Source organism: Scardinius erythrophthalmus (genome assembly GCF_964197995.2).
Source record: "Scardinius erythrophthalmus genome assembly, chromosome: 14".
Classification (NCBI taxonomy): domain Eukaryota; kingdom Metazoa; phylum Chordata; class Actinopteri; order Cypriniformes; family Leuciscidae; genus Scardinius; species Scardinius erythrophthalmus.
Genome location: NC_138234.1, coordinates 4,339,992 through 4,366,424, shown reverse-complemented (window position 1 = coordinate 4,366,424; position 26,433 = coordinate 4,339,992). Strand labels below are relative to the sequence as shown.

Genomic DNA, 26,433 nt, shown 5'->3' with positions numbered 1-26,433 from the left:
TCGGCCTGTAATTGACTAATTCTGAAGGATCAAGTTGCGTTTTTTTAACAAGCGGTTTAATCAAAGCCAGCTTAAAGTTTTTTGGTACGTATCCTAGAGACAAAGACGAATTAATGATATTAAGAAGAGGATCTATGACCTCTGGAAGTATTTCTTTCAGTAGCTTAGTCGGTATAGGGTCTAACATACATGTTGTAGATTTAGATGATTTAATGAGTTTAGTAAATTCTTCCTCTCCTATAGCAACGAATGAATCAAATTTTTCCTCAGGGAGACTACAATGCACTGCCTGATGCGATACTGTAGTAGACGGTTGCATAGTTATAATTTTGTCCCTGATATTATCAATCTTATAAGTGAAGAAGTTCATAAAGTCATTACTGCTGTGTTGCTTGGAAACTTCGGTGCTTGAAGCTTTATTTTTCGTTAGTTTAGCCACCGTTTCAAATAAATACCTAGGATTATGTTTATTTTCTTCTAATAGGGTTGAAAAATAAGCAGATCTAGCAGCTTTTAAAGCCTCTCTGTAAGTAATTGAGCTCTCTTTCCATGAAATGCGAAATACCTCTAGTTTTGTTTTCTTCCAGTTGCGCTCCATTTTTCTGGCTGCTCTCTTAAGGGCCCGAGTGTGCTCGTTGTACCACGGCGTTGGACTATTTTCTTTAATCTTCTTTAAGCGCAACGGAGCAACTGTGTCTAAAGTGCTGGAAAAGAGAGAGTTAAACGTTTCTGTTGTAATATCTAGTTCTTCTAAGCTATCTGAGATGCTGAGATGATGAAACTGATTAGGAAGATTATTAATAAAGCAATCTTTAGTAGCAGAAGTGATAGGTCTCACATATTTGAAACACGGAGTCGGCTTTGCAGCCTTGGCTAAATGCAAATTACACGAGACTAGATAATGATCTGAGATGTCATCGCTCTGCTGCAGAATTTCAACGGCATCCACATCTATTCCGTGTGATAATATTAGATCTAGAGTATGATTACGACGATGAGTAGGTCCTGACACGTGTTGTCTAACTCCAATTGAATTTACAATGTCTTTAAATGCCAATCCCAATGCATCTTTTTCATTATCGATGTGTATATTAAAATCACCAACAATTAGTACTTTATCTGCAGTCAATATTAATTCTGATAGAAAGTCCGCAAATTCTTTGATAAAGTCTGTATGGTGCCCTGGTGGCCTGTATACAGTAGCCAGCACAAATCTCAAACGTGATTTATCGTTTACACTATATATTTTTACATTAAGCACCAATGCTTCAAAAGAATTATATTTAAAACTTGATTTCTTAGTGGTTTTGAAACTATTACTATAGATTACAGCAACACCACCCCCTTTGCGTTTCAGACGAGGCTCATGTTTATAACAGTAATCTTGCGGGGTTGATTCATTTAAAGTAATGTAATCGTTTGGTTTTAGCCAGGTTTCTGTCAAACACAGCACATCTAGGTTATTATCTGAAATCATATCATTAACAATGAGTGCTTTTGAAGTAAGCGATCGAATATTCAGCAACCCAAGCTTTAGCATTTGCTCATCTGTATTATAGCTGTTTTTTATTTGTTGAACATCAATTAAATTAACCTTAGTTGGGTTTAAACGTTTTTTGGATTTCCAAATTCGGGGAACAGACACAGTCTCTATATGATGATATCTAGGTGAAAGAGGCTCTATGTGATGGGATTTATCTGACCTTGGTGACGAGAGGCCGCTAGCAGACAGTCGGTTTAGCCAGTCTGTCTGCTTCCTGACCTGAGCCCCAGATTGTCATGTTTGAGCTCTAAGACTATGAGCCATATTACTAGAGAGAAGAGCAGCACCATCCCAGGAGGGATGAATACCATCTCTTTTCAACAGGTCAGGTTTGCCCCAAAAACTTTTCCAATTGTCTATGAATTCTATATTATTAAGCGGACACCACTTAGACAGCCAACCGTTAAGCGAACACAATCTACTAACTATCTCATCACTCCTGCGAACAGGAAGGGGGCCAGAGCAAATTACAGTCCTTGACATCGTACTTGCAAGTTCACACACCTCTTTAATATTAATTTTGGTGATCTCCGACTGGCGGAGTCGAACATCATTAGTGCCGACATGAATAATGATCTTAGAGAATTTACGATTAGCATTAGCCAGCACTTTTAAATTTGCTTTGATGTCAGGCGCTCTGGCTCCCGGCAAACATGTGACTATGGTGGTTGGTGTCTCTATTTTCACGTTCCGTGTAATAGAATCGCCAATAACTAGGGCACAATCATTCTCAGTGGGTGTTAACTGAGCGGGGCAAATCGATTTGTTATGGTAATCGGAACGGAAGAGTGGTTTTTAGATCCGCGACTAGAGCGATCCCTCACTGTCACCCATTTGCCCGGCTGCACGGGCTCTACTTCAGCCGGAACCGACTCATGTAAAGTGTGCACTATTCTATGCGCATCCAAAACATCTAAAGCACTAGCACTCTTACTATCCTCAATTAAAGTTTGGATGCGTGTTTCTAATTCTGAAATCTTCTCTGTCAACCTAACTGTCTCCTTACATTTATCACATATAAATCCTATATTGTCGACAGAGAAGCCTATACTAAACATGTGACATGAAGTGCAAGTGACAATAACAGGACAAGACATTACTCACCGTGTTTGTTGAGTGATTCTTACTCACCTGAGCTTTTTATGAACTCAAAGGCGCGGACGCGCGAGAGAAAAATAAATAAATAAAATAGCTGAGCGCACGGGTGGCGCGTTAACAGGCTAGCGAATTACTAGCGTTTTGTGCTAGTAGTACTAATAACAAAAGCTAGCGATGTCAGGTTAATCTGAGATGTTGGGTAAAATGTAGTAGTATAAACAACTAGAAATGGTAGTAAAATGATGGTTCAAAACAAAGAAATATATGGCTAAGACGGAGCTTATCGCACCGAATCAAACAAACACACTCACAGCAGGCAGCGAGGCAGACAGGAGCAATCGATCAGACAGGAGCAATCGAGAGTTCACGCGCATAGGTTTGGTACCTATGATCACGCGTGTGAACTCGGCAATCGACTACTTTGGACTTCACCCGAAAACAGGATGTAAACACAGGTATTATTCACTCGTGTTCACTCTGAAGGAATCACTCACATTTTCTGTGCACTTGTAATGACACATTAAGGATGTTAAGGATGTTAGGCTAAAAGCAGGTTTAGTACTTGCCCCATTGAAGTCAACAGGGTGCAAATTTTAAAAATAGAATAACTCGGTGTAGGCAACACCGATTTTTGTCGTTGTTCTCTGTATTGACAGCACTCCAAATGTACAAAAAAATGAGCTCAATGTTAAAATTGACCGGAGTTCTCCTTTAAAGATAAATCGGTCTCTTTTAAAAGTGTTACAGAAAGAACCGTTTGTACATGGAAAAAAACTTAAACATTTTAAAACAAACTACTAGTGATACTTGTGTAGTATAAGAAATGTAACAATTTATTTGACTAAAGATTAATTTATATCATGCAGCAAAATAATATAACAGAATAAAACACAATATTATTTGGGGAGGAACTCCATCTTTGATCTGAATCTCACAGTAGAAACTGCTGGTCTTGAAGATGAACTTTATTCACTGTGACAAATTCAGATGATGTTTCTTTGCCTTGTTAATTGTTGTCGCTCGTTAGGACAATTTTATTGCTTGACCCGTAATTTTTCACGTTTGGTGAGGATGAAGCTTCACACTTGAAATTGCTGGATCTGAAGATGATCTACTTGCTGTGATTGTTCTTTGTGTGACTGTGTAGAGCAGATTTTTGAGTGAAACTCTTCCCACATGCAGTGCAGTGATACGGTTTCTCTCCAGTGTGGATCCTCTCGTGTGATTTCAGGATTACTGACTGATTGAATCTCTTATCACAGTGTGAACACTTGTAAGGTTTCTCTCCAGTGTGGATCCTCTCATGTTTTTTCAGGGTTCCTGACTCACTGAATCTCTTGTCACAGTGTGAACACTTGTAAGGTTTCTCTCCAGTGTGGATCCTCTGGTGCAGTTTTAAAGTTTCAGCACTAATAAAAGTCTTCCCACACTCAAAGCACATGTGATTTTTTACACCAGTGTGTATTTTCTGATGAACTTTTAAATTATGCAGAAGTGAAAAACTCTTTCCACACAAAGAACATGAATGTGGTTTCTCCTGTGAATGAACTGTCATGTGTCTCTTCAGGTCTGAAGCCCTCAAAAATGTTTTACCACATTGATCACATTCATGCAGTTTCTCTCCAGTGTGGATGACCATGTGTGTCTTAAGGTTTCCTTTATGTTTAAAACTCTTCCCACACTGATCACATGTGAATGGTTTCTCTCCAGTGTGGATCCTCATGTGAACCTTGAGACTCTGTTTGTGTGTGAAACTCTTTCCACACTGATGGCAAGTGAAACATTTCTTGTCTCTTCTTTTCAGTAACGAAATACTTTCAGTCTCTGAGTGAGTTTTAGCTCCAGTTTTGACATGATGATGTTTCTCCTCCTCTTCACTCTCCTCATTCTCCTCCACCAGGTCTGAAATGACAGTAAAAAAAGTTCTATTTTAAATAATCATCAGAAATCAGGGAGAATTGTGCCATCTGCAGTCAGGAGACGTCATAAGCGTTCCTGCTAGAAGGGCTGCACGATATATCGTTTTAGCATCGATATCACAATGTGCGATGTCAAGTATAGGGAACACATGTGATTCGCGGATTGACTGCAAAGTTGTGGCGAGTCTCCTTGTGAAGACAGCCGGTTATGTGTTGTAAACAATCGTGAAATAAAACGAATGCACACATTACACACTAACTAAAGTTAGAAAAGTGAAATCATAATCAACCACCCCTTTAAATTTATACAGTGAAGTCTATGCAGTGTTATTTTATATTTGATTATTCAATATCTATACCTGAATAGTTAGATTCCCCAAAACAACATAAAGCACTTCTTATCGTATTTATCTATGCTTTCATTTATTAATTATTTTTAATTCTACAAAATCACCCCAAACAGCCTAGAATGATTAGTTCTTTACAAATATTAATTTGTAAAGCTACTGTTATTGAGCTGCTCTAATCAGCTGGTGATCTGGTGGCACATTTTTTTTCACATCCACTGTTGGGGAAAGTTACTTTTAAAAGTAATGCATTACAATATTGCGTTACTTCCTAAAAAAGTAACTAATTGCATCACTTAATTACTTTTGCATTACTTTTTCTCACCTGGGCTGGTTTAAAAAAAAAAAAAAAAAATGTTGTCAAATGTGGCCCTTTCACACCAAAAATGTAATGTAAATTCACATCTGTACATCCAACAAACCTTTCAGCTGCTGCTGTTCTGGATTGCAGAAGAATAGGACACAGGAAAAGAAAGTTTAACCCTTCAGCAATTAATACAATAAAATGAAACAAATGTGATTTTTATCTAGTCTGAATAGGATCATCGAAGGTCAGTAGCAAATACATTGGTTAATTAATTGAGATTTAGGGCCCTATCTTGCACCCAGCGCAATTGACTTTGTACACCGACGCATGTATCATTCCTATTTTGCACCCGCGCAAAGCGCACTTTTCCCTCCACAGAAGCACGTCGCTAAACTAGGGAATGAACTTGCGCTCCCTGGGCGGTTCAGCGCAAAAAAGGAGGCGTGTTCCGGCGCAAACGTTCCTTCATGCTATTTTGCAGGTTTAGAAAACAATTGCGCCACTAACCAGGAAAAAATAGTTTAAAGTCAGTGGCGCGTTGCGCATGTTATTCATATGCTATTTTAAGGGCGCATGCTTGGCCATAATCAATGTAGCGTGTGCACAACGCGCATACACTTTGATTCTCTCATCTACACAGAAGCAGCAGTTTTCATTTTTGCAAATCATACATTATTATGATAGATAGATAGACAGATAGATAGATAGACAATTTATTATAAAAGCATACATCTAGCTTACACATTTACCCAAATTATCATACGCCTTTTTAACCGAAGTTAATTTGGGTGGGTTTCTCCATCCCCAACGTCCCTGACGAGAGCGTTGCTCTCCTTGGCTGTGAACCGCTCCTGGTGCGCGCCTGGCAAATCCGCCGTTATAATAGGAATCCGCTTTAGAATGTGAGATGTCACTCTGATTGGTTTATTTCACGTTACGCCCAAACCACACCTATGAATAATGAAGCTGCTTCAGACCAACCCATTTTAGATTTGCGCCTGGCGCAAGAGTCATTTATCCCGCCGGGAAAATAGCAACAGCGCCAAGACCCGCCCACAAAGTTACTTGCGATTTGCGCTTTGACATTTGCGTTTCAGATCGCTAAAATAGGGCCCTTAAAGTACCCCTGTAGTCAATAATTGTTTCCCTTAAAACTCATCTTTGATCACCAAAATTACATATTTAAAAGTTTTTTCCTGTGAAAAAAACTCTTCATGCCTTAAAGAAACTTGAATGCACCTCTACAACCTTGCTTCATTTAGTATACGCGGTTCTATGAATATGCAAATGAGCCCCGCCTCCACTCACTCACACTAGCTCAGAGATTCACTCGGCCAACTTATTGAGGTAAACGCTGCACAATGGTATCGCTTAACACGTCAGACACATAATGGTAATTACTATGATTAGCCTTTTGCTTGACTATGTTATCAAACAGCTAATGATGTGTTGCTAATGTTACACAAACCAATGGTGTTGGCATGAATTTGCACATGTGTTGAAGCACATTAAAAACACCACATGGACGTATAAACAACATTAAAAACTTGATTTTCACCACATGGCGACTTTAATACATAAAGTATATTGATGTAACAATTAATTACTGCACTTTTTTTCCACAATTACTGAATACTGAATCTGTTGAATTAGAAAATAAGCATCATGTTCACACACAGTGCACACAACACAAGTGCTATCGGAAATGTCCCAATTCTGAAGTCGTGATTACGAGCTCATTGTATTCAAATTTTGACTTGAGAGGGTAAAAAATTCATGTCCAAATTTTTAACTAGATAATTCCGGTAGCACATGAACTTATAGATGGATAGTATCAGTAGTGATGATGCATTACTACCAATTTCTCTGCCTGGTAAGGGTGAGACAAAATATCAATATGGCGATATATCTGCGATGACCGATACGCTGGCAGTAGCACTTAACACATGAATGTGGGAAAATTGAACATGAGTTAACTAAAATAGGTTTTTAATTTCTCATATTTAATAATGAGAAAGTGTTTCTTAAAATGCCAGCAAAAAATCCTAGAGGAAACACTAAACTCTTAAGATTTTTCCCTACTACAAACACTAAATCTGATGAACCACTTAAAGCTTTATAACCTTAATGTTCTTCAGCCTCACTAATGAAGGATCAGGAATAAACACCAACCTCTTTGTTCTTCAGTGTGTTTCATTCTGCAGTGTTCTGGATCTCTCATGTTCTCACTGTCCTTCAATAAACTCTGTCTTTGCAGATTTCAGCTCTTCCTGATGGTTTGATGCTCGTCTTCACTTGTAGCTGATGGGAATATTCCAGCATTTATTGGTGAATTGCAGTGAGAGGAGCTTCACTGGATGAGGAGGAGCTTCACTGAAGGAGGAGGAGATTCACTGAAGGAGGAGGAGATTCACTGAAGGAGGAGGAGCAGATCCGACAAAATCAAGAAGAAATCACTTACTGGGTTTATGTTTTCATACTAATTTGCACATTTTATATTTATGTTCACCTATCACCTGTATATTAATGAAACTTTTAACTTTTATCTTACCTCTAACTTATATATAGGCAAAGATGTATTGAAAAAAAACACAATTAAAAAATACCAAATATAAACAATGCAAGAATAAAAAAATGAAATTACAAACATTTTTAGATATTGCCAAGAAATAAATAGCCCAACTGTTTAACAACTTGTTTTTGTTTACACTGCAAAAAATGCTTTCTTAATTAGTATTTTTGTTTTGTTTTCAGTCCAAATATCTAAAAATTCTTAAATCAAGAAGCGTTTACTAGAGAAGTAAAGTGACATAAGAAATTCTATTTTGTTTTAAGATAAAAAGAAAGTAATTTAAGTAATTTTTGCTTAAAACAAGCAAAATTATCTGCCAATGGGGTAAGAAAAATAATCTTGTTTTCCATTTGAATTAAGATTTTTTTTCTTGTTTTCCATTTGAATTCACATTTTTTTCTTACCCGATTGGCAGTAATTTTGCTTGTTTTAAGCAAAAATTACTTAAATGACTTAAAACAAAATAGAATTTCTTATGTCATTTTACTTCTCTAGTAAATGCTTCCTGATTTAAGAATTTTTAGATATTTGGACTGGAAACAAAACAAAAATACTAAGTAAGAAAAGCATTTTTTGCAGGGTATGTACTTTTGTGTGTTTAACTTTTATATGAAACATGGTTTATCACAGATTAATGAAATAAATGCTCTTATGAAACTTACCTATATCTTGCAGATGTCACAATAGCTGATCGTGTCGTTTGCTCAAATCTGTTGACAATAAAATGAGCTTAATATGTCAATTTACAGATCTGAAGACATCAGCATAATGAATGAGGAGAAAACCGGATCTATTGACATGAAATAAAGAGGCTTTTCAGCTGCTCTGATAATAGTGATGAGCCATAGACTATCAATACTCATAATAAAGTGAGATGATCTGCTGCTAATCCTGAATGGCTTTTTGAATAAGTTAGTGTTGTCACGATACCAAAATTATGACTTCGATACGATACCAGACCAAAATACCTCGATACCGATACTGAATCGATACCATGGCAAAAAAACTAAAACAGTAAAAGTAATTGAAAAATATGACAGAACTTACAAATCATTGTTTTATAAATTAATTTTAAAAAGCTAAAAACTCACATGACCAGCATGTTCCTGCCCTGCTTTATGACATTCCCTCCCCTTTATTAAAAATAATAATAATAATAATTGCATGTCAGTGTGAACGTCCTTACCGAGATGTTTGCAACAATCACACTATTATCAGTCATGCTAACATTTGCAAACCTTTCACAACTCTGAACAGGTTGGGATGACCAAAATCTTATTTCATGATATGAGTCATTAGTACTTTTTAAATATAATTTTATAATTATAATATAGATATTTAATTTATTGTATCTTTGTTATTAAAAATAAGCAAAAAAGCAAATTACAAACAATATGACAAATACTATAAGAGACAAATACAATAAACAGTGCTTAATTTCTTTTTTGAAAGCTAAATACCTTCTGTAGCTGAAAAAATAAGGTCTTCACTCTATAAATTAACTATAGACTGATTTTAAATAAATAGATTAAATTTATTCAGTCAAGCATTGGGTGACTGTCTATTTTCTTTTGTTGTTGGATTAACATTAATCACAGAATATTACGCTGCCGGTCCGGCCCTTTAATACGTATCCAATACATTGGAACATATACGATTTATTTTTACAAATGGTTTACGTTCACTAAAGACATAGCCGACTGTGTTTACGTGAATACTCGCCAGGACGTGCATTTTTACATATCATTTTGACTATTCAAACCTAATAATCCGCGAACTGTTCCGTTGTTTAGTGAATGCATACGTCCTGACTCCTGCTGTCACACAGCTATGCAAATTAAGAAATACTGCTCTTATTCAGAGACGTGCACAGGGGGGGTTGCTCAGGTTGCCCGGGCAACTGCCCATATGCCCTTCTCGACTCACGTTGCCATTCTGAGAAAAAAAAAAAAAAAAAGTACAATGGATGCAGAATTTCATGTAGGCCTAGATAAAAAAAAAATTCGCAAAGCCTCATTCACTTCCATTCGGGCACCGAAAGTTAAAGTCAGTAGGGGAAGGGCAAACTCTGTTTACGTGGCTGCAGCGCTGCACGAGCCAAGCGAAAGTGTAAACAAGACTTCACCGTCTCCAAACTAAGCGCTGTCTTGCTCTCTCTCCCTCCCTCACAGATATTAATCAAAATAAATCGACACGGTGGTAAAAGGTCGGAGGACCAAAAGTTTAATGTGGAGCATTCTGAGATTTTTTTTCCTGAATTACCGCTCGGCTGGGTGTGAATTGTGCTACATAAGTTGCCTTATCTTCTCTGAAAAGCGTTCCGGACATTCAGCTGACATAAAACAACACTTTAATTAAACGCAAAAAACTATCCAGTGATGAAATGTTTTCTGTGTTGACACAAATCTTGGATGTGTCCATGTCCTAACTGCTGGGATAATCACACAACGCGCATGACACGTCCAATTCGCGAACTAATGACTCCTTTGAACCAAAAGGTTAAAACAACTGATCTTTCCAACAGTGAACTCAGGAGACGTCTGAATCGGTGTATAACTAATCAGTAACACTTTACAATAAGGTTCTATTTATTACATAAATTACATAAAAAGTACAGTTTGCTTACTCAAGCATAAACTTTAAAATAAATAAAACCACTTGTTTTTTTGAAAAGCATATGACTACATTTTTCCACACAGTGCTATCAAGAAGAATCGTTAAAGAATCGGATCGATAATCAGAATTGTCAGTGGCATTATTATTGATAAAATCTGTGTTATTATTAGTAGTAGTTAAGGTGATTGAGTGTTGTATTTCAGTGTTTTACTTCTTTGAGTTGTAATGGTTCACGATTAATATCGTTCAATTATTCCAAAATCCTCCTCAGAGTTTATAGAAATAATCTCTCGGTAACTAGCCTATCCTTTAGTCGTGCCCTTAAGGAGTTAGACGATCAGTCTATACAAGTTAATATTCTACTATGAAAATAATAGATATATCACAAGTATTATAAGTCTGTCTTTTGAGGTACTCCTTAAACCTTTTTTGCAATATAACATCACCCTGTTACATGCTGCCTCTTTGGCTAGGCTATATGATCAAATCAACATACATGGTAATAATTCTTTTAACAAAAAGAATTGGGGGGGGGGTGCCCTTTGTTCAGGTCAGAGCAACAGCCCCTCAAAATTCCTGTGCACGTCCCTGCTCTTATTATTTAGAGTAGCCTACTCCCAGCAAACACAAAACGTTTTTACAACGTTTCACAACGTTGTTTTTTGGTTGCAATTAGGTAATGTTGCAGTGCAACGTTTTAAAAACCTTTAAGAAACCACACCTAAAATAAAAAAAATTATGTAACCAAAATAAAATGTTTTAGAAACGTTGTGAAAATACCAACCAGGTATGTTTTCTTTAGGTAGTCAAAAAAAAAAAAAACGTTAATATCACCCGTGTCTACTACGAAAACAAAAACGTTGAAATAGGTTTTAAAAGAAACGTGACGACAGTAATAATACAACCATGCCAAATCTCCAATGGTACGTTCTGTTTGTGTATAAAATATAACAGTATAACATTTTAACATTAAAGCGATTCTTCATTGACCGAGTAGCCTAACACGAGACCGCTGTAGGCAGCCTGATTATCAAATATCAAAAGGACTTTAGAGGTGATATGTGAATGCTTACTCTCAGTTGTCTCTTCTCATTTAATAGCCTATAAATTTTTTGATAACATATTTACGCTAACCATCACTGAACATGTCATACACACTTTTGGAAAAATGTTAATGTCCTTGCATGCAGCCTGAGGGTGACGCTCTAATGATGATTGACGTACTTTATATGAAAATATGTTCATAATTATATCATGTAGGTTTTGCTATTTTATTTCTACACCTCGTTTACCATTTCTAAAGGTAGACCTATATATTATGTTATAACCTAGCCTATTATATATAGAAATGACTTAAAACATTGTTTTACATTTTCAATGCTTTCATATTTTCATTCAATTTACAGTTTGCGATGGCCACAGGCCCACTATCCACTTAATAATATATCAAGTTTCATGATATTTTAGCTGAGCATTATTTTGTTTTTAGATTGTAATGTTAGAATGTAATGTGATTTGACCCCTTTTTTGGATAGACTGCAGATAGACAGCAAGGTTAAACTATGTTTGTTTTTATAACCTTCAATATGAACATTGTTTGCAGGACAATCTTGATCAGGATATTAATTTTTTTTTTTTAAATTAAATAGTTTTTTTATTCAAATAGAAAAATTATAATGAAATACTCAGATTATACCATACATCGCCATTTAGCCCAAAAATTCAGATTTATTTGGCAATTGGCTATTTCCCAACCCTACCGGCTGAAGTTTTAGCTAAACTTTAGGCTTATGATAGCTACATTATTATCACTGTTAAATTGTTATTTAACAATTAGCCTACATTCAGTCCTGGATTAATAATTCAGTTTGTTGCGCTATATATATTTATCTATATCTATATATATTTATAAATTACTCCGTGAAGCAAAAACAAGAAAGTAAAAGTAAAAATGAACAAATTTAAAAGATATCAAAGCATATCCAGATAATAAAAGTGAACGTCAGTTGCAAACCTACATTACAGTATATCTTTACATCTGTTTTCTAAATACACGACAAGTGGAAGAATTAGTTAATTTAAAAACAACAATGAAGAACAAGTTAAAAATAAATCAGCCTCTTCTTCAGCTTTTTGAACAAGAACAGTTTGAACCTGTTATATATATAGTATAATAGTATTGAATATTATAATAGTATTATTTATATCATGAAGCAAAATGATATGCAAGAATAAAACTAATAGATATTGTCCATCTTTGAGTTGATCTGAATCTCAGTAGAAACTGCTGGTCTTTAAGATGAACTTTATTCAATGTGACAAATTTAGATGAAGTTTCTTTTGTTCTGCCGCTGTTGCTGGTTAGGACGTATTTATATTGAAGATATTCTATTACTTAACAGTATTATTGTGTCACGTTTGGTGAGGATGCGGCATCAGACTTCAAATGCTGGATCTGAAGATGAACTACTTACAGTGATTGTTTTTTGTGTGACTGTGTAGATTAGATGAACGAGTGAAACTCTTCCCACATGCAGTGCAGTGATACGGTTTCTCTCCAGTGTGGATCCTCTCGTGTGTGTTCAGATGTTCTGACCGACGGAATCTCTTGTCACAGTGTGAACACTTGTAAGGTTTCTCTCCAGTGTGGATCCTCTGGTGCTGTTTTAAATGTCCAGCGCTAATAAAAGTCTTCCCACACTCAAAGCACATGTGATTTCTTACACCAGTGTGTATTTTATGATGAACTTGTAAATTCTGCAGATGTGAAAAACTCTTTCCACACAAAGAACATACATGTGGTTTCTCCTGTGAATGAACTGTCAGGTGGCTCTTCAGGCCTGAAGCCCTCAAAAATGTTTTACTACATTGATCACATTCGTGCAGTTTCTCTCCAGTGTGGATGATCATGTGAGACTTAAGGTGTCCTTCATGTGTAAAACTCTTCCCACACTGATCACATGTGAACGATTTCTCTCCAGTGTGGATCCTCATGTGTATCTTAAGGTGACCATTTTGGTTAAAATCTTTTCCGCACTGATCACATGTGAACAGTTTCTCTCCAGTGTGGATCCTCATGTGTGTCTTAAGGTTTCCTTGTTGTGTAAAACTCTTCCCACACTGATCACATGTGAACGGTTTCTCTCCAGTGTGGATCCTCATGTGAATCCTGAGATTCAGTTTGTGTGTGAAACTCTTTCCACACTGACGGCAAGTGAAACATTTCTTCTCTTTTCTTTTCAGTAAAGAAATACTTTCAGTCTGTGAGCGAGTTTTAGCTCCAGTTTTGACATGATGATGTTTCTCCTCCTCTTCACTCTCCTCATTCTCCAGCATCACGTCTGAAATGATAGTTAAAAAAAGTTGTATTTTAAATAATCATCAAAATTCAGAGAGAATTGTGCCATCTGCAGTCAGGAGACGTCATAAGCGTTCCTGCTGGAAGGGCTGCACGATATATCGTTTTAGCTTCGATATCACGATGTGCGATGTCAAGTATAGGGAACACATGTGATTCGCGGATTGACTGCAAAGTTGTGGCGAGTCTCCTTGTAAACACAGCCGGTTATGTGTTGTAAACAATCGTGAAATAAAACGAATGCACACATTACACACCAACTAAAGTTAGAAAAGTGAAATCATAATCAACCACCCCTTTAAATTTATACAGTGAAGTCTATGCAGTGTTATTTTACATTTGATTATTCAATATATATATACCTGAATTGTTAGATTCCCCTAAAAAAAATAAAGCACTTCTTATTGTATTTATCTATGCTTTCATTTATTAATTATTTTTTAATTCTACAAAATCACCCAAACAGCCTAGAATGATTAGTTCTTTACAAATATTAATTTGTAAAGCTACTGTTATTGAGCTGCTCTAATCAGCTGGTGATCTGGTGGCACATTTTTTTTCACATCCACTGTTGGGGAAAGTTACTTTTAAAAGTAATGCATTACAATATTGTGTTACTTCCTAAAAAAGAAACTAATTGCATTATTTACTTTTGCATTACTTTTTCTCACCTGGGCTGGTAAAAAAAAAAAAAAAAAAAAAAGTTGTCAAACGTAAAGGCCCTTTCACACCAAAAATGTAATGTAAATTCACATCTGTACTAGGGATGTTGCGGTGACGGATTTTTTCCACCGGTTAATCGACGTGTAAAAAAAACGGTAATCCCGGTGTCACCGGGGTTGCGTGTCGGGGATTTCGGGTGGCCGAAAATGCGGACGTTCACACGTCTCAATTTACTTTCACTTTAATTAGCGGCAATTCAGTAGCATTTGTTTGAATTAATCATGGGTTAATTTATTTTATTCTTAATAAAAATACACAAAACAATAAGACACTCGCTTGTATTAGCTACACACAACTTTATTTCAAAATGAATAATAACTTAACACACCATGTAAAAACTAAACAAAAGCACTTATGAAACACCTTTAAAGTGCATTTATTAACAAAACGAACCACTGCACACATCGTGCAAGTATCAAACAAGAAATTATATTAAAAAAATCACTATTCGTTAAATAAAGTGCCTGCCTTTTTCAGAAAAAAAAAAAAAAGACACCGCACAACCATCGAATATGAAACGAACGAACATCAAAAACTTCGTTAAATAAGGTAGCCTACCCGAATAATCACTGGACACTTAAGTGCAAAAAAAACCTAATATAAAAATTAAACTCACGTTTGCTTTTCTTTTTGAAACCAGATCTTCCGCCATCCTTTGACAGTTAGCTCGCCTCACTCTCCTCAAATGATAAATGAAATCGGACACCTGCTGCTTTACTGCGGCGCTCGTTCCGCTTACGCTAAATTACGAAGGCACGTAGTCACTAACTGAATTAAGTGCTTTATTACTATAGGCTAAAACTTCAACACGATGGGGACGGTGCCGGTGGTCAAGTGCTATGACCGGTATAGGTGGGTTAAACACCGTGCATCACCGGTAACATCGACTATCGCAACAAGCCTAATCTGTACATCAAACAAACCTTTCAGCTGCTGCTGTTCTGGATTGCAGAAGAATAGGACACAGGAAATGAAAGTTTAACCCTTCAGCAATTAAAACAATAAAATGAAAAATCTGATTTTTATCTGAATTGGATCATCGAAGGTCAGTAGCAAATACATTGGTTAATTGATTGAGATTTAAAGTCCCCCTGTAGTCAATAATTGTTTCCCTTAAAACTCACCTTTGATCACCAAAATTACATTTAAAAAAAAAAATTCAAGTGAAAAAAAAAAAAAAACTCTTCATGCCTTAAAGAAACTTGAATGCACCTCTACAACCTTGCTTCATTTAGTATACGCGGTTCTATGAATATGCAAATGAGCCCCGCCTCCACTCACTCACGCTAGCTCAGAGATTCACTTGGCCAACTTATTGAGGTAAACGCTGCACAATGGTGTCGCTCTTTACAACGTCGGACACATAATGGTAATTAATATGATTAGCCTATTGCTTGACTATGTTATCAAACAGCTAATAATGTGTTGCTAATGTTACACAAACCAATGGTGTTGGCATGAATTTGCACATGTGTTGAAGCACATTAAAAACACCACATGGATGTATAAACAACATTAAAAACTTGATTTTCACCACATGGCGACTTTAATACATAAGTATACTGGTGTAACAATTAATTACTGCACTTTTTTTCCACAATTACTGAATACTGAATCTGTTGAATTAGAAAATAAGCATCATGTTCACACACAGTGCACACAACACAAGTGCTATCGGAAGTGTCCCACTTCTGAAGTCGTGATTACGAGCTCATTGTATTCAAATTTTGACTTGAGAGGGTCAAAAATTCATGTCCAAATTTTTAACTAGAAAATTCCGGTAGCACATGAACTTATAGATGGATAGTATCAGTAGTGATGATGCATTACTACCAATTTCTCTGCCTGGTAAGGGTGAGACAAAATATCAATATGGTGATATATCGTTGTTCTTCTCCCAGCGAAGACCGATACGCTGGCAGTAGCACTTAACATGAATGAGGGAAACTTGAACATGAGTTAACTAGCCTAAGAAAAATAGGTTTTTAATTTCTCATATTTAATAATGAGAATTAGTGTTTACTTAAATACCAGCAAAGCTGGAAAAAATCCTAGAGAAAACACTTAACTCTTAAGATTTTTCCATACTACAAACACTAAATCTGAACTATTTAAAGCTTTTTAACCTTAATGTTCTTTGGCCTCACTAATGAAGAATCAGGAATAAACACCAACCTCTTTGTTCTTCAGTGTGTTTCATTCTGCAGTGTTCTGGATCTCTCATGTTCTCACTGTCCTTCAATAAACTCTGTCTTTGCAGATTTCAGCTCTTCCTGATGGTTTGATACTCGTCTGCACTTGTAGCTGATGGGAATATTCCAGCATTTATTGGAGAATTGCAGTGGGAGGAGCTTCACTGGATGAGGAGGAGCTTCACTGAAGGAGGAGGAGCTTCACTGAAGGAGGAGGGGATTCACTTGAGGAGGAGGAGCAGATCCGACAAAATCAAGAAGAAATCACTTACTGAGTTTATGTTTTTATACTAATTTGCACATTTTATATTTATGTTCACCTATCACCTATCTATTAATGAAACTTTTAACTTTTATCTTACCTCTAATTTATATATAGGGAAAGATGTATTGAAAAAACACAATTAAAAAATACCAAATATAAACAAAGCAAGAATAAAAAATGAAATTACAAACATTTTTAGATATTGCCAAGAAATAAATAGCCCATATGTTTAACAGCTTAGTTTTGTTTATGTACTTTATTTTTGTGTTTAACTTTTATATGAAACACTGTTAATCACAGATTCATTAAATGCTCTTATGAAACTTACCTATATCCTGCAGATGTCACAATAGCTGATCATGTCTTTTGCTCAAATCTGTTGACAATAAAATTAGCTTAATGTGTCAATTTACAGATCTGAAGACATCAGCATAATGAATGAGGAGAAAACAGGATCTATTGACATGAAATAAAGAGGCTTTTCAGATGCTCTGATAATAGTGATGAGCCATAGACTATCAATACTCATTCAACAAGCCATTCAGGATTAGCAGATCATCTCACTTTATAATTGCTGCTAGAAACAGATCGTTTGAGTCAGAATATCTGCTAAAAAGCCTATAAATACAAAAGACAGACACTATGACACCCATCTTTATCAACTATTATAATTTGTCTATATAAATATAATTATAGTTTTATCCTAATAACGTTCATAACACTTACTTAGCCCTTCGCTAGCATCCTAGCGTTTTGTGTGTGAAGAGAAATACATATAAAAACTTCTTTGAGTGTTTTAGTCAGCAGACACAAATAGCGACGAACCCGATGAAAACCATCAGGAAATGTCGCCGTAAAATGATATTTAAACTGTATAAAGAGTATTTTACAATTACGTGAAATAGCGTGAACAGTTTACCTCAGAAGTCTCGACACTGACGGGGCGCGCGCGTGATGACGTCATCACCGCAAGGCGAAATCAACAGCAGCAAATATTATATTATTTCAAAGTTTGTGTATATACACACACACACATACATACATATACATATATATATATATAGACAACCTTTAAACTCAAATGTAATTGATTATATTAGTGAATTTTTGGATAAATTTGGGTTTCCAGTTACACCGAAAGAGTATATGCTGTTGTATTTGATGTCATACCTCAATACATTTTGTAAGAACTTGTGGAAGGGATTTTTCTGAGGCAATATATGTTAAATACAGCATTGACAGACATTGATATTCTGAAATACAGTTGTACTAATAAACATATTAGGATTATAAGCTGGAATCATAAAAGCTAAACTGTTGGCCAGTGCATTTAGAAATATATGAATAAATATTTATTTATGAATAAATAAAATAGTTTTGATATGTATTATTCCAATGAAAGTAATAATAATAATAATTGTACTTTTATTAACTTTTTATTATGTTGGGAAATTTTCATTTAGAGAAGTAGAAATGATCAGGATCCAAGCCAAATTGTATTCATTTTCAGCGTGAATGCCACGAAAAACACATAAAACACATCTAAAATGGGAAAGAGCTGTAAGATTGACTGTACAAAATAGATTTTAGAAGAAATCGGAGGTATTTTTTTACAGACTGCTGTAACAGAACAGAGAAGCAAATGAGTCGTTGCAATTCACAGAAACAACTGGATCCAAGCAGAGAAAGGTGGATTTGCAGTTGTCACACATGCTGAACTATGTTACTGCGCCATTTTAGGGTTGTGTTCTTCCCTTTCTGTTTCAGTTATTCAAAAAATATGTAAAATGATATACAAGAATAAAACATTTAGGCTGCTTTCAGACTTTCAGTCCAAATCCGATTTTTGTGCATTTCCGATTGAAATCTGATCAGATTAAGTGTGTAAAAAAATAATATATATATATATATATATATATATATATATATATATATAAAATATAATATATATATATATATATATATATATATATATATAAACACACATGAAATTTGATTTTAAAGTCGGCATGAAACGGAAGTTGAGATTGTAATTTTTTCCTTGTTGTGACGCATATCCGAGTGAAACGGCTTCTGAAATTAGAAAAAAATGTAGGGCGGGGATTGATTTCGTCCTTCGGGAATTGATTGGATCGTTGGAGGTTTGGCGTTGCAAACAAAATCGAGGCAGATTTGAATGTCAGTTTACGTTCAGTTGTGGAGGATTTCTCTCCACCAGACTCCCCACCGTTACCCTCCCCTTCCATTTTTTATTTTATTTTATTATTCCCGCGAACCAAGATGAGTCAAGTCAAGTTATCAGCCTTATTAGACATTCTCTGTTATCAGTCAAGTTCACCCTCGAGAGCATCTCGATTATAGCCGCACCCTCATCGGCTCTGGCCGCACCCTTTCGCCATGGCACGTGACCGAAAGAGAAGAGAGGTCGTTTCGAGGGGGGAGGGAAGGGTAATGTATTTGATTAAAGATTATAAGGGTACATGAATTTTAAAAAAATAATGAAGTGCACAGATAAATCATTTATAATAAACACTACAATATTACATATAAGAAGAAGATTTGTCAAATTTGATTTCATGCCGACTTTAACAAATCCGTTTCAAGCTACTTTAAATGTGTGATTTGAAATCCTATTCAAATCGCATTTGGGAAATCTGTCTCAGTCTGACTGCTTTGGTCAGATTTCGAGTGGCTTATGTGACTTTCTCACACTGTGTAAAATGTAAACGTCAGACGTTGTTAAAGGAAACATCTCTGCAGAAACAAGGTTGTGTTGTTGCAAAGTGGAAAATGACAATATAACAGACATGTTTTGAAACCGGCTAAGATGACAGCAGAGAATAAAGCCGCTAGGACAAATTTGGTCAGTATCGCTCTGGATCAAACTGAATAAAGGTTTGGTTCGTTTCTAGTGTGAATGCATTTTCTGCATGGCTCGTAGTTTCAGACCATTTACAGGAAGTTCTGGTGATTCCCACAGGATTGCTTGCAGTCTTCTCCTCCTTTCCTGCCAGCAACGATCAAATGTCCGCACAACGAGGACGTCCATTTGGCGAATGTGAACTAGCCTCGGGTATAGCTGGTGCTGCAGGGAGTAATGCCGTAATAATAACAGTATAGTTGCAACGATATGCGTCTGTTCATTCATTCCTGTCAAAGTTACCCACCGAATTGACAACACGCTGACGTCAGACGCACGTCCGTTTACAAACCAATCAGTGTCAAAATGCAGCCCACATAAGCCCCTTTCACACAGCACGATGATCCCGGCAAATTGCCGGGAAATTGCCAGAACGCCTTGTGTGTGAATGCAAACATTACCCGGGATTGATGCCGGGTTGGGGAACTAGTAACATTAGCGTGTTCAGTCCCGGAAAGTGCACTGTGTGAACAAAAGCCGTAATAATGCCGTGTCGTAGTGATGACGCTGAAGCCGGGATCATTCTCCAGCTGTGAAACGGTACGTTAAAGGGTCATGAAACCCCCCTCTTTCAGCTCAAGTCTAGCTCATAATCTTTTTGAAAAATGCAACTTAAATGGCCGTGGTGGCTGTGAAAAGAAGGGAGGGGGAGTTGGTGTGGTCAAAGCCAGTGGCCAATGCATATCGACCGTCACTGTCAGTGGTAAAACATGAGGAAATGCTAGATTTTTTATAGCTGGCAAAGTTAAAGTCTAATGAAATACACTGACACCTTATTTTTGTCCTTAAAAAGTAACTGAATGCCCTGCTACACATATTAGCCTACTACAGTAATCATTCTATTTAAAACATATACATGTACATGCATATCGGCCATTATAAAATATATATTTGTTTATATACACTAACACTATAAATGCATATATTTGAAAATAATAAATTTTCTGCCATGTGTCATGTCTGGCAAAAAAAATCAAGTCATACTCCACATTCCATACCAGATGGGGGCAGTATACCTCCAGAAAGTGAATTGGTCTACTCTAGAGTAACAAACGAGAAACGGCATAGTCTCTATGCTCCGCCCCTACATTCTTAGCTGCACATATACAAGTGAAAATAGGGACAACATCTATTTAGAGGGTTACGTTATGCTGCCCGCCTGAAGCTAATTTAGCCGCATATATCAAGTTTGATTTTCATTAGCAATACCACTTCTAGCAGTTATCATTAGTCACCAAAAAACATTCGGTCTCATTACACCTTGCAATGGTTTCCGTTACGTTTCGTGCGTCCAAGGTGTGTAAAGCAGAAGCAGCCTGGCCAGCGGCGGAGTATGCGCGATCCGTGAGTGCTGAAGACGTTCTGCATGGCTTTGATGGGTGCGCAGGAGGACACAAATGAGCGGCGACAGCTTCTTCCAGTGGCGGGAGCTTTTTCCTCAGCGCCGTCAACAGATAGAGCGTTACTAAAACTGTATACACCGCCGCCGACTTGAGCTGCAAAGAAGCTCTGGCCGCCCTGTCAAGGACGCTTTTCAAAAAGTATGGGGAAACTTGACCGCTCTGAATATAGTGAGTGAGTTAGTGAGTGTGCGCGCGCGGCCGGGGCTCGCTCTCGCTCTCTCTGCTAGTTCATAGAGGCAGAAGAGCGCTTGTGCGCTTAAAATGTCATATTTTGGCATGAACGTTCACCCGCCAGTGTGGCGGATAGCCTTTTGAGATTTACTCGCCAAACAGAAAATCTACCCGCATATGGCGCTTGGCGGGTGTTAGTTTTGGACCCTGCGTGCGTCTATTTGGGGTTCATTATCATCGAAGACATTTCAAGCTTCTTGGGTAATGTTACATTTTAGCATCAGCTTGGTAGAGACGGGCTCTGGTAGATAACAGGTGAAAAACGGATCGGATCTGTGGGTAAGTTAGAGCTAATTATCAAACGCAGCTACGGTTAGCCATCGCTAACATTAGCACGTTTATCGAACAGCCTTCAATACATTTCTATGTTAACTTCCCGAAGAAACTACACAAACATATAAAACAAACTTCTAGCGAAATACTAACAGCATCTTACTTGCCAATCCAAAAGAAATGTTGCAAGTTCGGAGTCGAACCTAATTTCTTTCATGTCCATCAGTTGTCTCCAGCGATGGAAAGCAGTGCCGATGTTTACTCGGGTTCGGCTCCTTTTCTTATCGGATTTTATTTGTGCTTGTATTTTATTTGTGTGGTGGTAGGGGTCTCTTGCCAAGGGCTTCAGCCATCCTTCCGCTCTCTTCCCTGAACTGAAATGTAGTAGTGGGCTGTACTTTCCACACGATTGACATCAGGTTCAAGTACGTCCACAAACCGTGCGAGTTATTCGTGTATTGCATGTTTGGCTGGTGGTTATGTTGCCCGTATACCGCCTCCCATGGCCGAAACTGGTATTACGACACCTGTCGGGCCGTGGCTAGTAATGCTAATGCTAATTAAGGTTGATATCTCTGCAACACTATAGCTTGACATTTTTTTAATGACATCATCGCCCTTATTTCTTCTCATTCTTTTGATCTGTGTAGCTCATTTTTGGGATATTTTTACCTCAATTTTTACACATGGCCCCTGTAGCGAATACGACTTTGGGTAAATTTGAATTAGCTCAAGAATATAGGGAATTTTGGAAATATTAATAATTATGACTCATGGTCATAATTCATAAGTCGCATGTACATTTATTTTATCAATTATAGAGATTAACTGGTTCTGTAACTGATCTAATCGTTATTCGTCCAGCGAATAAAGGTGAGATTATCACAGTTAAGAAGGGTTATCTCTTTACAAACTCCAAGAAAGTTTGATCTCCTGGCCACGGACATCGAACCTTCTGAGTTTATTAATTAAAACTACTGAATGTAGTCTAATATCGAGCTTGTAGCTTAAGATCTTTTGTTTCATTGACTTTAGAATGGTGGGTTTTCAAACACAGAGACAGTGAAAAGTATAAATGGATTTTAATAAATGTGACTAAAGATTATATGAGCTACGAATAGAAACGTACATAAAAATGCAAACAATAAACACAAACAAACATTTAAACAATAATAACATACGTGATAAGAATAAAATGAAATGAAAGAAAGAAAGAGAGAAATAGAGAGAAGGGAAAAGCTAGTAATTGTTTCATACAGAAACCTAAACGACGGACCCCAGAAAAGCAGCTTTTATCAGATAAATATACTTGCACGTCTGTTCTCTGTTTGGTTGATGCTGAAAGCGCGGACGAGGTCCTGTTTCGACTGCGTCTTCCGGTGTCGCGGGAAGCTTGAAAAGGCTCACTGAAATGTAACGTTACCGAGAAAGTTCGTCTTCATCTTCCGTGAAGGAAGAGGCAAATATAACTTAGTTGCAAAAGAACGGCTGCTACGACTCGAACATGTGTTTGTCCGAGGCCTTCCGGGATGTTCCTCGGGGAAGCGTCGCGCCGGTAGAAGAGGAGGAAGGATGAGAGCGAGGTGAGAGAGCGAGGTGAGAGAGAGAGAGGTGAGAGAGCCCGCTGTGTTTTGAAGGAGCTCAAGTCACGCCCCCTTGCGTGCGTGACCCAATCGCCTGGGAGGACGTATTGTGGTCATGTCCTTTCATTTGGAAAGGTACACGCCTCTTCTAACTAATGCTGGCGGAATAAACTTCGTTCATAAACATTTATAAAACTGGTATTAATCAAATAATGCATCCTCTAATATTCTGTGCTAAATATTCAACACCGTTGTGTTCTTCTGAACAAAACAATACCGCGAATGACAATTCTGTTAGTCAACAACACAAAGAAACAGGATTTCTCGTGATTACATGCATATTAAACTGATTACATATCAATAAAGCTTATAGATATCGTATTTCGGGTATAAGGATCATAAGCACAGCAAGAAATACATTTTAAACATTTTAAAAAGGTAATTTTGACCACAAGTGGTCGGGCATGATAAGGAGTCTGTGTTTTGTGTGTGTGTATGCAGAGTCGTGCACACGTGGAACCGCGTGGCGAACTTTGTCCTTCCTTTTCAGTGTGAATATCTTCTTGAGTTGATGAGATTAACTCAGGGGACCTGACCGAGCATCTGCTAACACTGTTGTTTTGTTTTGAGGGGTTAATCAGTACCTTTTGTTTGTTGATTAGATTTGATTAATCAACACAAAGGCAGACCTGATCATCTGCTTTCCGTTACACCCCTTTAAAAAAAAAAAAAAAAAAACGTTGCGTAAATAGCCTAGACTACGCGCCCCCTAAACCCACTAAAGATGGACAATGAATGTGACAAACACATTTAGACACAAACACAAACACACACCTCTGAAGCGATAGAAAAGTCCTCGGGACCGCATCACTAGCAAGACGAAACCTGCATTGGTGTACAAGGCTGAAGTCCACCATTCTCCAGTTGAATGGTTGCTACACACACATAGTTTAGATGTGCCCGTGGTTGATGGCCAACCAACCGCCCGCAGTCAGAGTCCAGCCCTGGCAGCATCGCAGGGTAAGATGCACTGGAACTTTTGCACCATGAAAACAAACGCGCGTCCCATCATTGCCTCTCTCATCTACTACGCGATATCACAGTTTGACTGTCTGTCTTTGGAAAGATCCACGTGGTATCATGATTAATTCAGTGAAGTGTCTTCTCATTGGATATGAAGGCTCAGCCTCATTAATAATTATGAGAGAACGATGAGTCATCACCGGATGATCCGTACAGAAAAACGTCACATCCTGTGACGTGGACTCGATGAGGATTTCAAACCCGGAAGATGAAAATAGCCAATACAAACTCAAATTTAACCATTTATATCCTATTATTAAATTTTACAGATTATAACATTGTCTTCTATGGTGTTCAACACACCTACCTCTGTTAAAATCTCAGAAAAATTGGTTTAGGGTTTCATGACCCTTTAATGCGCAAGTTTATGATCAAATCAGAGAGAAAAATGCACAAGCGTGGTTTCTCGAGAGAGAAATCGCAGCTCATAAGCAAACTGAAGACGCTGCTGAGACATTACAAGTCACATCGATGTCACGTGTCTTTACGAGATTTTTACGGGTTGTGTGTGAACGCACTCTCTGATTCTGGAAAATCACTGGCAGTGTGAATGAACTAAAATCAAATCCCGGGTCAAATTATCTGTGTATTTTCCAGAATCTCTGTGAGAAAGGGGCTATGGATGATGACAGGACGCAAACATGTCATGTAAAGTTCTTTAGTGCGAATGTATACAATGTATCAAAACATGAACTTTGGTTCGGACCTTGTTGCAGACTCTCAGGTGTGAAAACGGCCATAGGGTGCTCCCACACTGGCAGTTTAGTTCGGAACGGGGTGCGGTTCGCATGAAAAATCGCTAATGTGAACGCTGTCATGCGGACCGTGGTGCGCACTGGGGTACCGAACCCGAGACTCCCTGGAGGAGGCGCTCCGAGTTTGGTCGCTCCCGAACCGTGCCGCGGTTCGCGTGAATGTGAACGCAACAGGGACTCGGGTGCGCACGTGTTCAGGAAGTAAAGTATCCTGCGCATGCGTTTTAGCTGATCATGAAGTATTTAGTTAAATAAAACACATGTAAGAGATGATAGTGTTGATGATTTACCTTGGATACGAGCGAGAGCGAGTCTATTCAAAAGAGTCGTTTGCAAGCAGTTGAAAGCCACCTTATACGAGACACACACACACACACACACACACAGTACATCTGCGTTGTTTACTCAGCTGCGCATAATAGCACTGAATTAAAGGAGAACTCCGGTCAAATTTAGTTTTAAACCTGCTTTTAGCCTCTTAACATCCTAGAATGATGTTTATTCAGCCAGCGCACATACCTGTATTTAATTCCTGTTTTCGGTCGAAGTCCACAGTAGTCGATTGTCGAGTTCACGCGCATAGGTTTAGTACCGGGTTTAGTTCCTAGTATCAGGAAATGTTAAGAGGCTAAAAGAAGGTTTAAAACTTGCCCAACTGAAGTCAACAAGGTGCAAATTTTAACAAGAGGAAAACACGGTGTTGGCAACACCGATTTTTGTCATTGTTCTCTGTACTGACAGCACTCCAAATTTACAAAAAAATTAGCTCAATGTTAAAATTGACCGGAGTTCTCCTTTAATAAAAAACACAATATGTTGACCCGCGTTCTGTTTTTTATCATGCGCCTTGCACGTTTGTGATGACGTAAGATGCCCGCAAACGCACCAGGGTTCACGTAGGTCTGGGTTCATCAAGTTGCGTGTGAAACCGGACCTACGCTGCGGGGGAATCGGTAACAAACGCGCCCGAGTTCGGACCGCAGCAAACGAGACCAGTGTGAAAGCACCCATGAAGATTAACTTTATTCACTGTGACAAAGTTAAATGATGTTTCTTTGTCCTGTCGATCGCTGTGGCTGGTTAGGACAGATTTAGGGGTCGTTACAGACACGATACCATTGCAACTAAAAACGGAAAGTATTTTTGTTGTTTTGGCCTGAAAGCGCGCATTTTTTCAAACGGGTTTCAAAGTGCAAGTTTTTGAAAATAATGCTGTTATTATCACAGTGTAAACTACAAAAACGT

General features: G+C 37.5%; 1 protein-coding gene across 3 annotated transcripts; it reads right to left on the bottom strand.

The window, feature by feature from the left end:
* Window positions 1-3,452: 3,452 nt before the first annotated feature.
* LOC308701473 (uncharacterized protein) lies at window positions 3,453-17,910 on the bottom strand. 3 transcript variants are annotated; one of them, XM_081383788.1, is made up of 7 exons: window positions 17,860-17,910; window positions 17,269-17,316; window positions 16,659-16,899; window positions 12,877-13,743; window positions 8,449-8,496; window positions 7,387-7,627; window positions 3,453-4,543 (listed from the first exon to the last, which is right to left on the bottom strand). In XM_081383788.1, exons 3-5 carry the CDS (start codon window positions 16,705-16,707, stop codon window positions 8,465-8,467), a joined length of 948 nt encoding a protein of 315 aa, XP_081239914.1. In that variant the 5' UTR covers window positions 16,708-16,899; window positions 17,269-17,316; window positions 17,860-17,910; the 3' UTR covers window positions 3,453-4,543; window positions 7,387-7,627; window positions 8,449-8,464. The 3 variants fall into 3 exon arrangements, with proteins under 3 accessions (XP_081239914.1, XP_081239915.1, XP_081239916.1); XM_081383789.1 differs by having other exon boundaries at window positions 17,667-17,877; XM_081383790.1 differs by lacking the exons at window positions 3,453-4,543; window positions 7,387-7,627; window positions 8,449-8,496 and having other exon boundaries at window positions 12,800-13,743.
* Window positions 17,911-26,433: the final 8,523 nt, after the last annotated feature.

Bases quoted from the DNA above. Each gene is read 5' to 3' on its own strand.
- LOC308701473 (XM_081383788.1), bottom strand. From the start codon at position 16,707: ATGAGAGATCCAGAACACTGCAGAATGAAACACACTGAAGAACAAAGA. The intron at 13,744-16,658 runs GTTGGTGTTTAT...CTATCATTTCAG, and splicing joins ACACACTGAAGAACAAAGAG to ACGTGATGCTGGAGAATGAG. The intron at 8,497-12,876 runs GTAAGTAGTTCA...TATTGTCAACAG, and splicing joins TCACACAAAAAACAATCACT to ATTTGAGCAAACGACACGAT.